Here is a 20,591-nt window from a genome sequence, read left to right on the forward strand (position 1 = left end):
AATAGTTTTTTAAAAATTGCCTTTTCTAATTGTTTATTCTAGTTTAGTATATAGAAAGACAAGTGATTTTTAAGTCTTTTTTAAATTGACATATAATTGACATATAACATTGTATTAGTTTTGGGTATACAACATAATGATTTGATGTTTGTAAATATTGTGAAATGATCACCACAATAAATCTAGTTAGCATCCATCAAGAAACATAATGACAAATTTTTTTCCTTGTGATGAGAACTTTAAAAATCAACTGTCTCAGCAACTTTCAAATATGCAGTACAATACTAACTATAGTCACTATGGTGTACATTACATCCCCAAGACTTGTTTATTTTATAACTGGAAGTTTGTACCTTGTGACTCCCTTCACCCATTTTGCCCACCCTCCAAATCTTTTTCTTTCCACAAATCTTTTTTCTTTCTTTTTTAAATTGAGGTAATATTGGCTTATAAAATTATATTCATTTCGTGTGTACAACATTATATTTTGACTTCTATATACACTACAGCTTGCTCACCCCCAAAAGTTTAGCTTGCTCACTCCTAAGAGTTTAGCTTCCATCACCATGCAGTTGACCCCCTTTACCCATTTTGTCCTCTCCCTACCTCCCCTTTCTCTCTGGTAACCACTGCTCAGTTCTCCATATCTATGTGTTTGTTTTGTTTTATTTTTCATTTTTTAAAATACTCCATGTGTGAGTGAAATCATACAGTATTTGTCTTTCTCTGTCTGACTTATTTCACTTAGCGTAATACCCTCAAGGTCCATCCATGTTGTTGCAAATGGCAAGATTTCATCTTTTTTATGGCTGAGTAATATTCCATCATATTTATACCACATCTTCTTTATCCATCCATCCATCAGTAGGCACTTAGGTTGTTTCCATATCTTGGTTATTATAAATGATGCTGCAGTGAACATAGCGGTGCATGTATCTTTTTGAATTAATGTTTTTGTATTCTTCAGAAAAATATCCAGAAGTGGAATAGTGAATAGTTGGATCATATGGTAGTTCTACTCTTAATTTTTTGTGGAATCTCCATACTGTTTTTCATAGTGGTTATACCAATTTACATTCCCACCAGTAGTGTATGAGGATTCACTTTTCTCTACATCCTCTACAACACTTGTTATTTGTCATCTTTTTGGTAATAGCCATTCTGACAGGTATGAGGTAATATCTCATTATGGTTTTGATTTGCATTTCCCTAGTAATTAGTGATGTTGAACATCTTTTCATGTGCCTGTTAACCATCTGTATGTCTTCTTTGGAAAAATGCCTATTCATATTCTATGCCCATTTTTAAATCAGGCTGTTTGTTTTTTTTGTTGTTGTTGAGTTGTGTATTTTATATTTTGGATGTAACCCCTTATCAGATATATGATTTGCAGATATCTTCTCCCATTTGTTAAATTGTCTTTTTGTTTTGTTGACAGTTTCATTTGCTGTGTGGAAGATTTTTAACTTAATGTAATCTCATGTGTTTATTTTTGCTTTTGTTTCCCTTGCCTGCGGAGATATATCCAGAAGGATATTTCTAAAACCAAGAAAGACAAGTGATTTTTGTTATTGACCTTGTATGTTGTGACTTTGCTTGATTTACTTATTAGTTCTGGTAGGTTATTCTTTTAGATTCCTTAAGGTTTTCTATGGTCATGATCATATTTTCTGTAGCTAAAAACAATTTCACTTATTTATTTCCAATCTATGTTCATTTGATTTCTTGTCCTTTGCCTATTGCACTGGCTAGGAAATCCAGTACAATATTGAATAGAAATGGTTTGAGCAGACATTTTTGCCTTAGGTAGAAAACAGGGAGCCTTTCACCATTGATGACAATGTTAGCTGTAGGTTTTTCAAATATACCTTTAATCAGATTGAAGAAGTTCCCTTTGATTCAAATTTGCTGAAAGTATTTATCATGAATGAATAGTAATTTTTTGCAAATGCTTTTTCTGCCTCTGTTGAAATGATCATGTTTTTCCTACTTTGTTCTCTTATAATGATGAATTATAATGATTGATTTTGAAATGTTAAAACAACTTTGCATTCCCAAAATAAACTTTACTTGGTCATGATTTATTATCCTTTTTATATACTGTTGCATTCTACTTAGTCAATCTACTTTTATGCTTTTTAAAACTAATACCCTGACTTTCGGAAAAATAACTCAATTTATATTTTGCAAACAGATAACTCAATTTATATTTTGCTAAAAGCTGTCTGTGTTCTGTATATTGTGAGGAATATGAGAGAAGAAGTTATGATTCTCTTCTCAGAGGAGTTTATGGTTTCACTACCTTAAGAAAAAAAGAATAATACATGATTGATTTTAATGTATGTCACAGGCATACAAACTTGAAGGTTGTGCAGTGGGTGAAAAGAGGAAGAGAGACAATTATCAGAGTTACTGTGCCAGAATGTCTTTGTAGAAGATTGAGATTTGCTTTCATCCTCTGTCACATGATGTAAATTTATGTTTAAGAAAAAATATTTAGACCAAAGTTGAGAACAGAAAGGGTATATTTATATTTAGGTTTTACCTTAAAGGAGACAGAAAGAAAATGAGGAAAGAAAAATGAAATTTCCTGAACTGGGAATTAGATCTAGTTCCAAATCTTAGCTGATTTTAACTAGTTATGCTGCCATGCAGAAGTCACATTATCCTGTTGTATCCTCTACAAAATGTGGTAGTTAGGCCTGATCCGTAGTACTTGTCAAGGAAGGAGAGAGCATATGTATTTCTGAAAAAGCTCACCAGAACTCCTTGTCCAGGTGAGAATCACTGGATTACGTAGTTTCTAAATCTATTTCCATTCCTAAAAATCTCTGATTTTATAATTTTGTGAAATCAGCACACTTAGAGTAAAGACCTTGTTTTGCGGCCATGGCTCACGGGCTTAGTTGCTCCGCGGCATGTGGGATATTCCCGGACCAGGGCACGAACCCGTGTCTCCTGCATCGGCAGGCGGATTCTCAACCACTGCGCCACCAGGGAAGCCCAAGACCTTGTTTTTAACTTTGGCTTAGCCATTCTCAAATTTTGTGACCTTGACAAATCACTTCTCCTTCCTGGGCCTTATTATATTTATGTTTAAAATGAAAGTATTGGAAAAATGGGTTTCTAAGACCATTCTGTTTCTAAAGTCTGATCCTAAAGTGAAGTGAGGCTTTTTATATTATACATGTGTGTATATATCAAGTATGGCAAAGAACTTATTGTAGTGAAATAAATAACTCTGGTTACATGTTTTATCTGAAGGCATTCAACATTATTCAGAATCATGGAAAATAAAAAACTAAGGCCCACATTGTTCAACTCATTTCTAATTTTTAATGGGAATTTAAAAATTAGTTGAAATGTTAGCTTTGTGTAGTATCTGCTCCCAACTTGTAATGCAAAAATCTAAGACTTCTATATGTTTTTCTAGATGTAGTTTTCCTTTATTATTTACAGTCTGTTGTAAGAAAGCTTCAAGGGATATAGGGTTTTAGAGCACCACATCTTTAACTAGCTGGGGCATAATACATGATTTGAGTCTCCAATATTTTCTAAAAGTAAGGTTTGTTTATTAAAGAAACCCCATGCTGTGACTGAATCAGTCTAATAGAAGCCAAGTTTGAACTTGAACATTCAAATGTATGCCCATATATCTTGGGCATATATCATACATAATGATGTGGGGTCTAGACATCTTTCTGGGTTTGTTTATGTCTGTTATGGATTCCCCTCATTATCCATGCTGTTTGAGGGAGACCCCATGGATTCAGCTAGTTTATTGCATACTTTCTGTATTTTAAGACTAACTGAGTTCCAAGTGGCCCATATGTTCCAACTTGGAAGATTATTTTCTCACTTGCCTGTTTTATGATGATGATTAAGGAAAAATAAAATAAGATTTTAGGGAATGGTGACATGTTTGAGAGTGGCTAACCATAATCCTTTGGCCATATTTCAAATATAGTTTTATAATCTTTATTATGCTACTCTTCCTAAAAATTTTTGACAAGTTTGAGTTACAGCATCTGTTTTCTAATTTTTAAACCATATTGTGTACCATCTGTTGTTTCATTATCATTGATTATAACTTTTAGGATTTAGTGAAGGTAGATATAGACTTTAATCTTTAGTTAGACTAATTTTACAGTTTATGTATGTACAGTGTACTCAGAATGCTACCTAGAGTTGAATGAGTATACCTAAAGAATAAATTTTAGATATAAACTAAAAAAATTTATTTCTACTTATTATTATTAACCTGGAGCAAGTAATTTATGGCCACGTAGCTAGCAGATTTTATTGTTGCTGTTGTTGTTAAAACCTCCCCCCTTGACATTTATTTTATAAAATTAGGTATCTCTGTTCATGACTCCTTAATTTTAAAGAAACTGCTATTAATATTCTTTATAAGTTGCAAAGCTATTTTTACATCAAGTGAAATAAAGAAGTCGAATAACATTATCAGAATTTGCAATAAATATTGAAAGAGGGTCAATTGTCATTAGAATTTATCATTATGGGTATTTTTTTGAAGGGGTGATATAGCACTCGCTATAAATATTCACCGTGTTCTTAAATCTAGAGACATTTAGTGATTAGGTGATTTTATGCCTTTTTATGCTGGAAGCAACAAAAGAAACTTCAAAAACTGAAAACATAAACATAATTGAACCACCCACTTAAAATAAAAATGGAATAGATGTTTTCCAGGGGAGAACATGCTTTCTGTATAAAAGGGGCTAGTGTAACAAGAAGTCATCTCTTCTTGATTTCTTTAGACAGCTAGAGCTTTGTGCCTTGTCTAGTTTCTGTGTTTTAAGAGCTTGTTCTGTGTAGCAGAAATAATACAATAAATGGGTTTAACCACATTTGTCTCAGCTAGACAGTCTGCTTTGTCAGAGATTGCTGGTACAACATAAACAAATTATGTGTTTGTAGTGCTTTTCAATGAAAGCCTATCTAACAGAGCTGAGATTGTGTTTCAGCAGCTGTAGATTTAATCTCCTACCTGTCAGTTAAAACAGGCATTTCCTGGTCCAGATAAGAACTGGTTGTAGAGGAGGGAAGTAGTCACAGCTGGACAAAGACCTATTGTTATTGGCTGATAATGTCTATGTAGATTCAACGCCTTGTTCTACCATGGAAAATACAATCATAGTGCAGTTTTAAAGGAGCTAAACTGACCTTTTATATTGTTAAATTGAGAAGAGTTGAAGAGACTCAAAGCTGGGCTTTGTGTCATTCATATTTGGGAATTGTCATTTGGAACTAAAAATAAACATCTATATCTTTGATCACGATTATTCTAGATTCTTGTGGATGTGATAGTAGGGTTAAGGAAAATGCCTGCTCACAAATTTGTAACTACATTTTTAGGAATTCAAGTTTTAACCCAAACTAAAGTCAAAAATTAAATCTATGGATAGATACTTTACCATGTGACTCACATATCATGGGACATATATATATATTTTTTGCGGGGCTGGGGATGCAAAGGCGGTTCTGTTTCTCTCCTTGTTTCACTTTCTTACCCACAGAAATTTATAAAGTTAAGTTGAACTGTCTTAAAATTGGTCAAGTTGGTTTGGAAAAAATGTCTATCTACATTCAGTCAAATTATTATAATATTATTCTGAGTCCTATGTCTCCTAAGTCATGAATGGCTGGCTACTAGTAGGGCACACTCAGGGATTGGTTGGTCCTTGCATTTGTATTTACTTGGTCAGCACCCTAAATCTACAGCTTTTCAATTTTCAGTTTAAATTTCAATATAAATTAGTTCATGAGTTCTCAAATTTAGAAATGAATATATGTGTCTTAATTAATTTTTATAATTAAATTTTAATTAAAGTTTTTATAGCATTTTTCATTTTGCAAGAGCTTTTTACTTATATCATTTGATCTTCACAAAATTTTTGTAAGGTTAACTGTAACACGGGGGTTGGAAGTTGACATTTGCGAAGTATAAGGAACAGAGTAGGCAGTAATCAGGTCAAAATTGGGGATTTAAAAGACAGAACCAATTTTTTTAAAAGCCTACAGTATCCTTGCTTGCTTGTTGCTTGCTTGATTCTTCCCTTTCTTCTCTTCCTTCTTTGCTTTCTATCTTTCCTTTCATATTCTTCTTTTCTTACTTTCCCTTCCCTTCCCTTTCCTTCCCTTCTCTTCCCTTCCCTTCCCTTTTCTCTTTCCTTTTTTCCTTTCTTAACATCTTGTGATTAGGACAAACTTGTCTTAATACTACTTTTGTGTTTTTCATGGTACAGAAGATTGGCTAAGATTTTATATTGTATCTACCTTTAAATCTAAGACATATAATGCCCCTGTATCTTTTTTACTTGTCTAACATTAAGAATTGTCATCAAGGGCTATGTAATACTCTGTTTTAGATGGAGTAAAGTAAAAATTTAATATATTAGAATCTAGGACAAAGGAATATTACAATTTCTTAGTAGGGTTTCTTTATTTTGAGAATGTGTGCAGGGCTACCCTGGTGGCGCAGTGGTTGAGAGTCCACCTGCCGATGCAGGGGATACGGGTTCGTGCCCCGGTCCGGGGAGATCCCACATGCCGCGGAGCGGCTAGGCCCGTGAGCCATGGCCGCTGAGCCTGCGCTCCGCAACGGGAGAGGCCACAACAGTGAGAGGCCCGCATACCGAAAGAATGTGTGGAAAATTCAATATGATCATTTTCCATTTTGAGTTCTGTTTTTTTTTAAAATTGACCTGAGTGGACCATGTTGTTTCGTTTTGGGCTTGAGTTTCTATTCCCTTTCAGCTGTGATTACATGAGTTATTACTAATCATTCAAATTATGCTATTGGCCTATTGTTCTTTGTAACAGCAAAGAATATTATTTGAGGTGAATTGCTGCAGCATCTGACTCTGTATTGTAAATTCCATTTCATTTGGCAAATATAACATTAGTCTCAACTACCAAAGGAAAAAAAAAAGCAAAAGAAGTTTAATTTAACCAGAGTTTTAAGCCAGTTTGCATATATTAAATTTTCTACTCTTCTGATCTTTACTAACAGTTGATTTTTTTTTTCTCATAGGTAGCTTGAATGTCATTTAAAATATTCCTATTTTTCCCACACAGAGACTGAAGTTAGGATTTACATTTTTAGTTTTTGTCAATAAGCTTCTCGGCTGCTTAAAATTTTATTCAGACATACTATGTGGGGAAAAGAATTATAGTGATTCAGCAGTAGCCACTTAGGTTTCAATTTCTTATACTCTTCTCCCCTATGAGCATAAAAAGGTGCAAGTGCTTGAAAGTGCTATGCTTCTTGTCTCATGAAATCACTGGACAGGTCTGTTTTAGTCAGTTAGTTAATCAGTTGGATAATCAGTCAGATAATGACTTTTTGCTTTTCATATTTGGAGGCACTGTCCTAGTAGCATGCTAAGAATCTGTCTGCAAGATGTCTTCCTTCTGCTTGAGCAGAGAAATATATAAAATGGAAAAAGTTCACTGTTATCCCCACCTTTGGACTGTTGAGGTAGTTTCTAAACTGGTCTCTGCTTTCATTCTGGCCCTAATAAAGTCAAATTTTCTCACAGAAACCAGGGTGATGTTTATAAACCTAAATCAGATCTCATGCAACTTTAGGTCATTTAACCCTGAGCTATATTGTCTCCTCAGAGAAGCCTTTTTTGACCACCCCTATCCAAAATAGTCCTTTCTACTCCCTACTGACTACCTCCTGCTTCCCACCTTCTACCCCTTATACTCTATCTCTTTATCTTACTTTATTTTTCTTCATAGCATTATTATCAACTGGCATTTATTATATTTAATATATATTTGCTCATGGATGTGTGTTTACACACACATACATACATACTACATTCATTTGTATGTTGTCTGTCTTCCCTAGGAGATAATGGTAGGAAATTTTCTCTACTTCTGTGTCCCCAGTGCCTAGAATGGTGTCAAATATTGAACTGAAAACCATTAAATAATTCAACACAGTGTATGCAGTGTAAATTTTGACAGAGGGAAAGAAATTTATACTTGGGGAATTTTCATAGAGGAGTTTTGAGCTGCACTTTGAAGGGTAGGTCAGGTTTGGGACGGCAAAGGGGAATGGAAAGATCATTCTACATGGTAAGTGAGAAAAGTGTCATGCACAGAAACTTAGAAGCTATTGAAAGCAAGAGGAGAAAGAGGGTAAAGGGTAGTAGGAAAGATGTTTGAGAGGTTTGTGAAGAATATGTTATAGAGTGATTTCACTGCCAGCCCAGGCTTGGGAGTTTGGACCTTACCTTCTTTAATAGGAACATTGCTTTATTGTATCTAAGTTATTTAATATGAACATAGTACTAAATTAAAATATGAAAATAAAATTGCTCTTTTTGAATCAACATGTTAGCTTATCCTTAGACCAGCTTCAGTGTTGACATACTTGTGCATTTAGTTGGTGTAGCAAGTGTAGAAGTATGTGTGAGTGTGTGTGAATGAGTGTGTGTATGTGTGTAAGTGTGCATGCTGAGGGTGGGGCAAGAGTTGTAGATTACATTACAAAATGAATTAAAGTTCCATGTTATTAACTTTTTGCTCTAAAAAGTCTAGAGTATAATAAAGAGTAAACACCTGAAGGCTATTTGATTTGTGGCCATAGTCACTATTTATGCCTTTATTCAGTGTTTATTTCTTATAAAGATCACCTTACTTTACCTCTCTGCATCCTGCCCCCCTGAACATATACTGGCAAGGTCTCTCATTGATATTTCCAGGGAGGGTTATCTTGCCATGGCTGGGACCCAGCTGTCAATAGTTTAGACATCTCATTTATGTTCTGTTCAGAGTTTATGTTTCTTAGCCCTTCTAGCTTAAGAAAGAAACTGTTTCTGCTCTCCACGATAGGTGATGCTTAAATGTTTTTCTGTCATTCATTCTATATTGCATAACCAGCCCACTGTGATAAAACAAACATTTAAAAAATTATTTTGGAAAACTGTATTTCTGGCTCTTCTTATGAGAACAGCTTATTTCCGTCAGTTAAGGATTATAACTGATGATGATGAAATTATTAAAGAAGATTAGAGGTATCTCTAAATTATACTATAGAAGAATTTTAACAGATATACTAGGAGAGCTCAGTCATTAAAAATATCTTCAAATAAATGAACAAAATCAATTTTTATATTTTCTTACCAACTAGTGGACTTAAAAGTCAGACTGTGGCATGCCAAAAGAAAAGGTCGCTGTAATGAAGTATGTTTGAAGCAGAGGTATATTTCTATTGCCTCGATTTGAGGATTTCAAATGATAAAAGAACTTCAGATTGATTCAGAAGATCTAAAAATTATCAAAATTATTGTAGCTTAGTTTTAAAATAACAGACAATGAAAGTTCTTTAATGCATTTATGTTACAAATATTTGTTGAGTCCCTACTCTGTACAAGAGAGGGATTTTTACTAAGATACAAAGTCCTTGCCTTTAAGTTGCTTGTGCATAATTTTAACAAAACCTGTAGTTTAAGAGGTAAACCTGCATTTCTGGAGGAGGAATTTAATAATTGAACTCTGGTCATTGCTAACAGAATAAGGCTGTGTAAAATACTTCAGGGGTAAAAGCCAGATTGCCTTCATTACAGGTCAAAAGTTTATGAAAGCTTTATATCTGAATTTGGTTGTTAGAAACAAAGGAATGCCACATTCTTCACAAATGTTGCCATATTTATGTGGCATTTATACAGAATTTTAAAAAAATTAATTTCCATCTTGGCAAAACACTTTGATCATTGTGTATTTAATGGGGTTTCCATCTGAGAACAACAATCATTAGTCTCTAATATGTTTCATACTTCTGTGGAAATAAGACAGGGTAGAATAAGAAACATTCATCTTCACTAGTCTTTGGAAATATCTAAAATAATTGACTAGCTCAGTCTTCTGTGATGGCCTGGTGACCACTAACTGAGACTATTTGCATAATAGTCAACTCTTCACTTCTGTAGTGATAACTGTTTGTATCTGATTAAAATTAAGACTGTTTTAGTTCTCTTGACTTTTTCAGAAGTTGCAAAAATTGAGATTTGCTGTTCTGCTTTAACCAAACAAATGCACACATGGGGATAACAATATGCTGAGTTTATGCAGATTTTACAGCACAAATCTGAATAAAATACCCACTAATAGATCCTTAAGGAGTAATAAACACACATGAATTTTCCTTAGTTGCACTTTAAAGTGATTTTAACATACTACTAGACCTTAACAATAATATTTAATTGACAAGATTATGCATTTGTATGGATTGAAAAGGTGGTACATATCTAATTCCAAATGAATCATAAATTTTACTTTTGCATAACATGTTTTATTAATTTCTTTATGGCCAGGACATACTACTTCCCTCCTGGTGAGAGTTTCTTAAAGCATAGTAAGATAATTTAAACACATTTAATTAACATTTGTCATCCATTTTATGAAGTAATCTGACTTTGTCCTCATAAATACTCTCAAAATTTTTCTTGGTTTTAGACTATAGGAAGACCATGGAAAGATACGTAATGGAATTTTTGTTGTAATTTATTTTCCTGTTTAAGCAAATCTTTCCTTTCTCTGTTGACCCTATTCCAAAGTAAGCTGACAAACTGGATGATTTCTACTACTATGTAAGTGAACACAAACTTAACACTGCTACCTGATAAAATAAAGCTATGGACTTCTCTTAGGCATCTATTTATTCCTGGTGCTCAGCATAGTACCGGGCAGATTGTGCTAGGTGCTCAGTGAAAGGCTGTTGACTATTTGGATGAAGACAGGCACTACTGACTTCCCTTACAGAGTAACATGCCTCTTAGAGGTCATTTTGTATGTGTGGAGCTCTTTATTTCAGGGAGTAAGGAGACAAATAAGTAAGAGGTGCTAGGAATCATGATTACATTAGTACTAAATCCATGTTCTTTTCTTTGAAAATTCAGTATTTAAACAGAACATGTACAAATGAATGAGAGATAAAGTAGTGACGTTTGACTACTGATGATCCTGGTGGATTAATGAGATATTTGTCCATTTTAGAAAATACAAATAGAACAGAGTGTATACAGTATGCTGAGGATATAAAAAGGTGTTAACACAAAGGACAGGACTGGCCCTTTCAGGGCCATTAACATTTCTCTCTGAATATATAACTAAATGAGATTTTTAAAATGTGGATATTGACCTGATAAACAGAGCCATTGTTCTCCTACTCTCAATGATCATTTCTCTCCTGTGTAACCAAGGAAGGGAGCTGGAAAGTACTAGACTGTGAAGTGGATTTGAAATAGCTATCTGAAAGACCAACCTAAAAAAGGAGTTGCTTTGCTTCCATGTCTTACTCTTGGTAGTGAGGGTGGGGACATAGTGAAGCTAGTGACAATATGTATCGTCTCCATTTTTCCTATGAATATTTTAGATATTTTATTAGATGTATTTAATAGTATAAATTAGTAAAGACAAGTAAACTACTGAAGCTATTTTCCATTTTTCTTAAAATTAACTTTTCATTTAAGTATAATATACATACAGAAAAATACATATTACAAACGTAAAGTTAGTTCTTCATTAATGTTCAAACTAAAACATATGACTTTGAAAGACTAAAGCCTGAGTTTTTAAAAAGGATGCCTTTAAACTGCAATATCTTAATTTGTTCTACCTTTTCAGGGTTTTTCCTGGCCCTTTAGTGAAGATTTTGAAAAGAGTGGTGGCAGCAATGTACAAAATTCTAGGAAGAAATTGAATTATATTAAAGATGAATATTAACCATGGTAACAAAGTGTTTTGTATATTATCCTTGTGGGAGTTTGAGAGAGAGAAAACTCTTGCCTTCAACAAACAAACAAAAACAAGCAAAACAGCATCTTTTTTTTTTTTAACATCTTTATTGGAGTTAATTGCTTTATAATGTTGTGTTAGTCTCTGCTGTATCACAAAGTGAATCAGCTATACGTATACATATATCCCCATATCCCCTCCCTCTTGCATCTCCCTCCCACCCTCCCTATCCAACCCCTCTAGGTGGTCACAAAGCACAGAACTGATCTCCCTGTGCTGTGCGGCTGCTTCCCACTAGCTACAGAATCTTTTTCTTACATTATTTGTACAATGATTATCCATTGGATGTTGGTGGAAAATATCTGGGAAGATTGGACTCTGTGTTCTTAAATACTCAGAAAATTTGTGTCCCAGAATTGCTCCTGATAAAATTTCAGTGTGATTATTCTCCTGCTAGAGCTAGCTGGATTCCCTACAAGCAAGGATTTGCAATCCTCCATTAGCTATAGCAGCTAGAGATTTGCTAAATAAGACAAATGAAAAGCAGACAAAGTGATATCAAGATTTATTTAAAAGTCATTCTTGAATTCTCTTCTTTAATGAGAACATCTACAGCTCTATACTTTTTGAAGTTGTATTAACAATAATACTACCCTATGGAAATTAGTGCTCAGAAAACCAGTTCTTAAGTCCTTAATGTTCTCACGTTGATGCCTACTATATTCTTAGCCCTGTGATAAGAACAATGGGGTGGATAGAAATATAAATGTCACAGGCCATTCAGGACACTCAGTTTACTTGGTGAGAGATGATTAATGAATTGAAACAATTAGAGAATAGTCAGGTAGGCTGTATACAAAGTTCCTAGTATACTTCAAACTATGGTCAACCAAGAGAAGGTCAAAATGTTGACCACTGCATTATTTTGCTTTTTAAGTCAGGGCAAAGCAGAGTCTTAACATTTTCGACAAAAAAAAAAAAAGTTTTGAAACTAAAAGGTTTGTGTTAAAGTTATCCTATCAAATGAGACCTTTCCCCTCCTAACTCTCCAGAATTAACTGAGATCTGGCATGCATTTTTTGGCAGTAAGAAGATACCTCCATGACCTTGAAGGCTTTTCGTGTAAGGTTCTGGGGACTTTTCTAGACACTGCAGCTTTTATAATGGTAACACTCTATGCAAATGACTCAGCTATTCTTTGCAATAAAGAATAGGGCCTTTAAGGAAATTCCACCCCCCACCCCGCCCCTTTCTGTTGTATGCCCTGCCTCTCCCTCTCTGATGGCTCTTTCTCTCTCTGTGTATTTTCTGTCTCTGTTTTTCCCTCCCTCTGTCATGATTTACAAATGTTGGAAACATTCCTTCCAACAGATTAAAGAAGCTTTATCCAATTAAATCACATGAGGAATGATTTTCTAGAAATAAGGCATTAAAAAGATCTTCACTTGCTCATTGTCTTTAACTTAGTAATAGACATTAATATGTTCATGATTTTCAATAAATACTTATTTCCTATCACTAAGAAAAGTTAAATAATCCTCATGAAAGAAAATGAGCCCCCCGAGTGTCACTCTGCATATTAGCACGTAGCCAGGTCTCTGCCAAGTTGCTCTCTGACTGACTGCTGCAGATGCTCTTTCTCAAGTATTCTGAGTCATATCTTTAGTGCAAGTCTTCAGGGACAAACAATAGCACCTGTTCCTCACAAGATATCAGGCCAGTTAGCCCATTCATGTATCTTTAATGAAGCTCTGGGGCAGATGGCAAAAAATGGCATCATCAACAACTTAGCACAGAGAAAACAAAGGGCATAAGTGTTGATGCAACAATGCTGTTTTATGAATAGGAGGAGTCAGAACCTAAGTGTTGCACATGCATCTGCTGCTGTCTTGATTGTCTGAAAGATGTGAGGAACACCGTAGCAATTAAAATTTCTGGGCATGTAGCCTATTTGATCAAGAATGTGTTCCCGACCCTCTGCAGAAGGGAAATGCTTTGGTCCAGGATTGTGGAAGTTGAGAATTAATGGACAGTTGTGCTTTGAGGGATACAGTTTGTTTCTTTCCTGATACACTGACTAGGCTTCACCTATGGTGGGGTTCCTGGTTTCTCATTAGTCATTCAACTTACATACCCTGTCAGTTAGTGCTGACTTCCAAAGCAATAAAAATAATGCCGTTTCATGCTCAGAGATTATTTTTGGTCACATTGTTTTACTCTTTATATTAACAAAATCAGTTTTACTTTTAACCTATGGGATAATTAAAGAATCTCTGAATTTGGGCTAAGGGAAAACTACACTTTCAAGAAAAAAAGATGCTATTTGAAATTTTGATAACTTCCTGGAAAAGACATGTGGAGACTGGTCACTCTTTGATGGAGTGAGGGGAATTCTATTATTTCTTATTCTTTAGTAAAAGATTTTTTTTTTTTTTTTTTTTTTTTTTTTTTTTTTTTTGCGGTATGCGGGCCTCTCACTGTTGTGGCCTCTCCCGTTGTGGAGCACAGGCTCCGGACGCGCAGGCCCAGCGGCCATGGCTCACGGGCCCAGCCGCTCCACGGCACGTGGGGTCTTCCCGGACCAGGGCACGAACCCGTGTCTCCCGCATCGGCAGGCGGATTCTCAACCGCTGCGCCACCAGGGAAGCCCTAGTAAAAGATTTTTGAAGGTTGCTGTTTACAATGTGACTGCCTTTCCTGGCACGTCACCAAATGGGAAAATAGGATGATGGGAAGGAAGAGGAAAGGCAGGCTTACATTCTTCAGAGCAGGGTGGGGCTTTTCTGTATTTTCAAAATTCTTTATCTGCCTTAGGCACTGACATGCAGTGCAGTAAACTTAATTTGCAACTTCCATAGAAGAAAAATATTTTGGATATTTATGTGATTCTTGTGTGGCCACCAAGCCCTCTTTCCTTACCTCTCCCCCACACCCTGCCCTTGCTTTCCATTTTTGTCCCACCTTCAACCAATAATCTAGTAAGTAAAATAAATGGAAAGCTATGAAAGGAGAAATTGTTGCTTTAATTCATGATTTCCACTCACATTATTTGCACTGGGTCATACTGGTGAGCTTTGTATGAAAGATAGCAGTCATAATTATTCATAGACCTTCATTACCCTTGCTAGTTTTTAAGACACATAAGTTCTTTTAAATGGTATCCCACTGGTGAAATCTGAATAAGATTTTTGGGTTGTATCAATGTCAGTTCCCTGATTGTAATATTGTTCTGTAATTTTTCAAGATGTTACCATTGGGGGAAACTGAGTTAAGTGAACATGGGATCTTTCTGTATTATTTGTTACAGCCACATGTAAATTTACAATTATATTTATAAAACTTTCAATCAAATAATTGTTATCACAAAGAATTATATTCCTTATCTCATTTAGGTCTGTTTAGCAAAAGATGACTTTATGATTAATATAATATAGTACTTAAAAGTATAGACTTTGAGCCTGACATACCTGACCTTGAATCTTGGCTCTACCACTTTTTAATTGACTAAGTTACCTAACCACTCATAGTTTTGTCTTTGTCATTAAATAAATGAGGATAATAACAGCAGGTACCTCACAACGTTTTGAGAATTAAATGAGATAGAGCATGTAAATCACTTCCCAGTGCTTGGCATATAGGAAATACTGGAAAATATTAGTTGCTGTGATGATGATGATGATGATTTCTGTAATTAGAGATAAAAGAGGAACTTTACATCATCTCTCAGCCTATATTCTAACTGGCTACTGGATATTTTGGCTTGCATTTAATAAAGGGCATTTTGAGTTTTCATATTATTATTTTACTTAAAATGAGTTAAGGGCAACTTTATCATTTGGAGCTAAATGATTATTGCTAATGAATTAACTGGAATTAATGACAATAGATTAGAGATCAAATATTCTGGGTATAAAATAAGAGAGAAGGAACAGACTAAAACTGAACAACATAATATCTATACTCCCAGTTACCTCCAGAGACACACCTCTGAAATATAAAATTATTTTCAGCTGCAGCCCCCCAGATTTTCTCTATACAAAGAGTGTACACGCATGATTTCTCTCTTTTCTATCAATGAAGTCCATGTGATATAATGGAAAAAGCACTGGATAGGGTGATTAGCAGTTCTGGATTCTAGATCCAGCTCTGTCATAGGCAGTGTGACCTCCACACTGCCTATGACAGTGAGAGCCTTACCTTTTCTAAGCCACCTGGTTCCCTATGTGTATATTGTGAGGTTTGAATTGGATTAATGATTCTCAGAGAATGTTCCCTGGACCAAGAGCACTAACTAACTTCACCTGGGAACTTGTTAGAACAATACACTCTCAGGTTCCCACCTCAGATCTACTGATTCAGGGAGTCTGAGTGTGGGGTGGAACAATTTTTGTTTTAATAAGCCCTCTGGTTGATTCTGAAGTCCATAGAAGTTTGAGAATCACTTCTCTGGATTAAATTTTAGTCTAAATTTTAGATTGTTGGACCCAACCTCCAGAGCTTCTGATTCATAGGTCTGGGATGGAGTCTGATAAGTTGCTTTTTTTTTTTTTTTTTTTTTTTTGCGGTACGCGGGCCTCTCACTGCCGCAGCCTATCCCACTGCGGAGCACAGGCTCCGGATGCGCAGGCCCAGCGGCCACGGCCCACGGGCCTAGTAGCTCCGCGGCATGTGGGATCCTCCTGGACCGGGGCACGAACCCGCGACCCCTGTGTTGGCAGGCAGACCCCCCAACCACTGCGCCACCAGGGAAGCCCTGATAATTTGCTTTTTGAAGTTAGATGCTGCCAGTGCTGCTGGTCAGGTACCACACTTTGAGAACTACTAGGTTAGATAAACTCTAAACTCCATTTCAACTCTGTGATTCCATCATTATCATTGCTTTCACAATGCCTTCTGCCCCCCTCCTTAATTACTTTGTCCCTCAGTTTGTTGAAACTGCCTCTTACCTAATAGTTAACATTGAAAGTTTCTAAAATATCCTACCTTGTAGAGGGTGATGGACAGAAAAGAGCTTCCCTAAATTCTTACAGCTTTTGTTAATATGAAGCACCTACAGCTCTTTGGCATTAAAAATGACCTTAGGACCTACTATATAGCACAGGGAACTCTGCGCAATGTTATGTGGCAGCCTGGATGGGAGGGGAGTCTGGGGGAGAATGGATACGTGTATACTGTATGGCTGACTTGCTTTGCTGTGCACCTGAAACTATCACAACATTGTTAACCAGCTATACTCCAACATGAAATAAAACATAAAATTAAAAGTTTTTTAAAAAATGACCTTAGGGCTTCCCTGGTGGCGCAGTGGTTGAGAATCCGCCTGCCGATGCAGGAGACACGGGTTCGTGCCCTGGTCCGGGAAGATCCCACATGCCGCGGAGCAACTAAGCCCGTGAGCCATGGCCGCTGAGCCTGTGCGTCCGGAGCCTGTGTTCCGCAACGGGTGAGGCCACAACAGTGAGAGGCCCGCATACCGCAAAAAAAAAAAAAATGACCTTAGGTGGCCTACTTAATTATCTCATGTGCGTAGCTAGTTGCAAAGGAAATATCTTCAGACACCAAGTTTCAATAATTAAGGTCTGATGCCTAATTGCCATTGATCCCTTTATGTTGTCTTAAGATCTGAAGAGCTTGGGCACCAATGTACAAATAAAATTATGTTTTCATTCGAAGATGCTGTTTAATGAATAACACTAAAGATCCCAAATTATATCTTCAAATGAGCTTTTTAATCCCACCTTCTTTTTCTTGGTTTTCTGGATATTTGGGATGGGATAATGCTCTGTGAGGCATGGATCTGCTAAGAACAAACAAGCCTCTGCCTGCCAAACTGAATTATTTATTTGGCTCATGTTTTCTTTTTTTGACATAGAGTTATGGGTTAAGATCCACTGTTTCTTGTTTTATCAGTAATTTGATAATTTTCTAGTACTGAATTGCAAACTATATAAGATAAAAGCAAGGATCTAACATTTACTTAGTGCCTATTATATGCCAGTCACTGTGCCACAAGCGTTACTTTTCTTGTTTATTTAATCCTTACAACAACCATGTAAGGTAGTATCATTAGCTTTGATTTTTACATGAGGAAATAGACTCAGGAAGGCTAAGTAACTGCTCAAGATCACACAGCCAAAGAAATGGCTCAGATTCATTTGACAACAAAGCCTTTGTAGGCATAGTAGATTCTGAATAAAAATGTGTTGAATGAATGAGTAAAGGAATGACTATATGCCATTATCTTCCTAATGTTGATTTTTAAACAATCATAGAATTATAAAGTTGAAAAGGCACTATAGGTCATTATCTAATCAGGGTTTTAGTTATGCATATCCTTTAAAGTATCTCTAACAGATTGAGTATACAGCCTTTACTTGACCACCTCTTGGGAAATGGCACATACAACCTCTTTAATCACAGTGATTATTGAACAGCTCATTATTAGAAAATTCTTTGCATTCAACTTCCCTAAAAACTCTTTCTTTTGAGCCTAGATCTGCCCTTTGTAACTGCTCAGACTTAATCTGCTTCTTCTTCCATACGTAATTCTTTCAAAGATTTGAACATAAGCATATAACTTCTCTCTCCCAAGCAAAATAGCCCCCATTTTCCCAGCTACTTTTCAAGATCCACACATAATAATAACTTAATAAATGTTTGTTAAATGAAAGAAGGAAAGAATAAATAAACTTGATACCTAGACTCCTCAGTTTCTTGTTTCCTTTCTTTAGAATGTGAAGCATCTGTGCTGTGTTCTGGGTACATGCTAGGACCATATTTCTAGAAGTAAATGAAGTGATTTCCTTTGATATACTCTTGCAGTGCACAATAGTCACCCACAAAAATATCATTTTTAAATTTTCTGACATAGAACAGTGCTGTCATCTTTGACATCTCAGGTTTGCATCAGGTCACAACAAGCTGGAGTTGAACAGCAAACCTAGTGCTTTTCTTCAGGGTTAAAGGCAAGACTTGGGCGCTAAGGGATCAGCTCCAGTTTAAGCAGGCTAAGTTGGTACTCTAATGTACAAAACTTGGGCTTACCTCAGCTAAAATGGAAGAAATAGCTGCCCAAAGCTAGTTTCTTTCACGCCCCACTGGCAAGGTAGTAATTGCACAAAGACCTTTTTTTTAATAAGTTGATTTTCCTGAGAAATGAATTCTGAAAAATACTGTAAAGTGTTTATTTTTTGCTTGCCCTTTATTAACCCACATCTTAGAGCTTTCCCTAGAGAGAAACTGTTGGTAAATGAAGCCTCTTAGACCTACACAGGAACATTTTTGCACTATTTCCCTGGCTGTGGAGGGAACAGGGACAGGACAAGGCAAGTTGGTGTTATTGAAACAGGGTCATCAGCCAGTATATGGAATTTTGCCTAAAGAGAAGATTTAGGAATTTAAATGGGGGAAGAGTTTGGGGTTGGTAGAGTTACTGGGAAAGGTTTGTATCTTAAACAGGATATAATGCAGCTCTTTTATGCTAGTAAGGAGGGCAAAGACCCAGTTTGAACTTAAAGATCATTTCTCGTAGTACATCCTAGTTTTGATCTTTAAATAACAAAAGTCCTATAGTTTAATTTATGAAATCATGCCCTAAAAGCCAGCACAGAACCTTCCTGTGATGCTGTTGGAATCAGGGCAGCATGCATAGAGTAAGGGAGGGAGCTAGGAAATTAAAATGTGATTTTCACAGACATGATTCTGTCATAGTTCTTATTTTCTTTATATGGAATACAAATACTGATATAGAGTGAAGATCTTCTGTTTTGCATTTTTGTGCTCTTTGATACATTTATTGAGGTCAAATGAAATTTGATATAGTAGGATTTATTATGAAGTGCTCTCTGAATACAACTCCATAATTACTCAGCTACATGGTAGTGCATAAAGCTGTAAAACTGCTTAGCCAGACAAGCAATTTATGTGTTACATTGAGGTGTGGATGGCAAAGAATATTAGTTTAATTGGGAGCCAAGATGTAGTAGCCTTAAATCTGAAGAGCTATATGTTTAACATAATGCAGCGAGGCTTTGAAATAAGATACCTAAACTGGGGAGCTACAGCTTTTGGAATATATAACAATTAGACATTACTTTCTGACCAAAGATACTAAGTACTATTTTCAAAATAAAGTACAGAATGCAAAGCAGGTGAAAAGGCAAAACCTTTCAACATTGTAAGGTGACAGAAGAAAACATTTCTTCTAGTTCTTTGTTTTAAAAAAAGAAAGAAAATAAAAGGAAAAAAAGTCAAGATAAAAGATAACCATTAATTACAATTTAGTGGAAGCAGGGATGAGGCAAATTCACAATGAGGTTATGTCCTTGGTGCACCAATGGAATCTGAAAGGGATTTGGTGAATTTAGCCTGAATTTTTCTCAGGGAGCAGATTTGGAATGAGGTTAGAAGTGGGTGGCTGTTTGGGTACCAGCACACCACCAGGGGTGAAAAACAAATACTCCTTGGCATACATTTGCTCTCTGTCTGATCATAGGCTCTCTTCTGTTTAGCAGGTTCAGGGTCACATGCCTCCGCTCATGATCCCAATTTTTCCACATGACCAGCGGACCCTGGCAGCAGCTGCTGCTGCCCAACAGGGATTCCTCTTCCCCCCTGGAATAACATACAAACCAGGTAAGTAGAAAGGGGTTTAACATTCTTTGGGGAATGCTAAAGATCCATATGTTTTTGCTTAGTAATCACAACAAGCTCAGAAGCATATGAAGGAACTAAGAATAAAAAGATCATAAAAGCTATTTTAAAGTGAAATTAGAATTGTGAAGGGGGCATGTTAATAAATGAATTGGTTGCTAAAA

The 20,591-nt window shown here is 35.8% G+C and overlaps 1 protein-coding gene across 36 annotated transcripts in view; it reads left to right on the forward strand.

Annotated features, from left to right (window-relative positions):
- The window catches only part of SOX6 (SRY-box transcription factor 6), a 645,440-nt gene that overhangs the window by 484,010 nt on the left and 140,839 nt on the right, over positions 1-20,591 (forward strand). For 20 of the 36 annotated variants that reach the window (XM_067038178.1, XM_067038186.1, XM_059069816.2 and 17 more), the window contains one exon: positions 20,286-20,409. In XM_067038178.1, the coding sequence (XP_066894279.1) occupies positions 20,286-20,409 (124 nt within the window). The remainder of the gene's footprint in view (positions 1-20,285; positions 20,410-20,591) is intronic. The other 16 variants (XM_067038161.1, XM_067038162.1, XM_067038159.1 and 13 more) reach the window with 1 other exon arrangement.

The sequence above is a fragment of the Kogia breviceps genome, chromosome 7 (assembly GCF_026419965.1).
Source record: "Kogia breviceps isolate mKogBre1 chromosome 7, mKogBre1 haplotype 1, whole genome shotgun sequence".
In the NCBI taxonomy this organism is placed as follows: Eukaryota; Metazoa; Chordata; class Mammalia; order Artiodactyla; family Physeteridae; genus Kogia; species Kogia breviceps.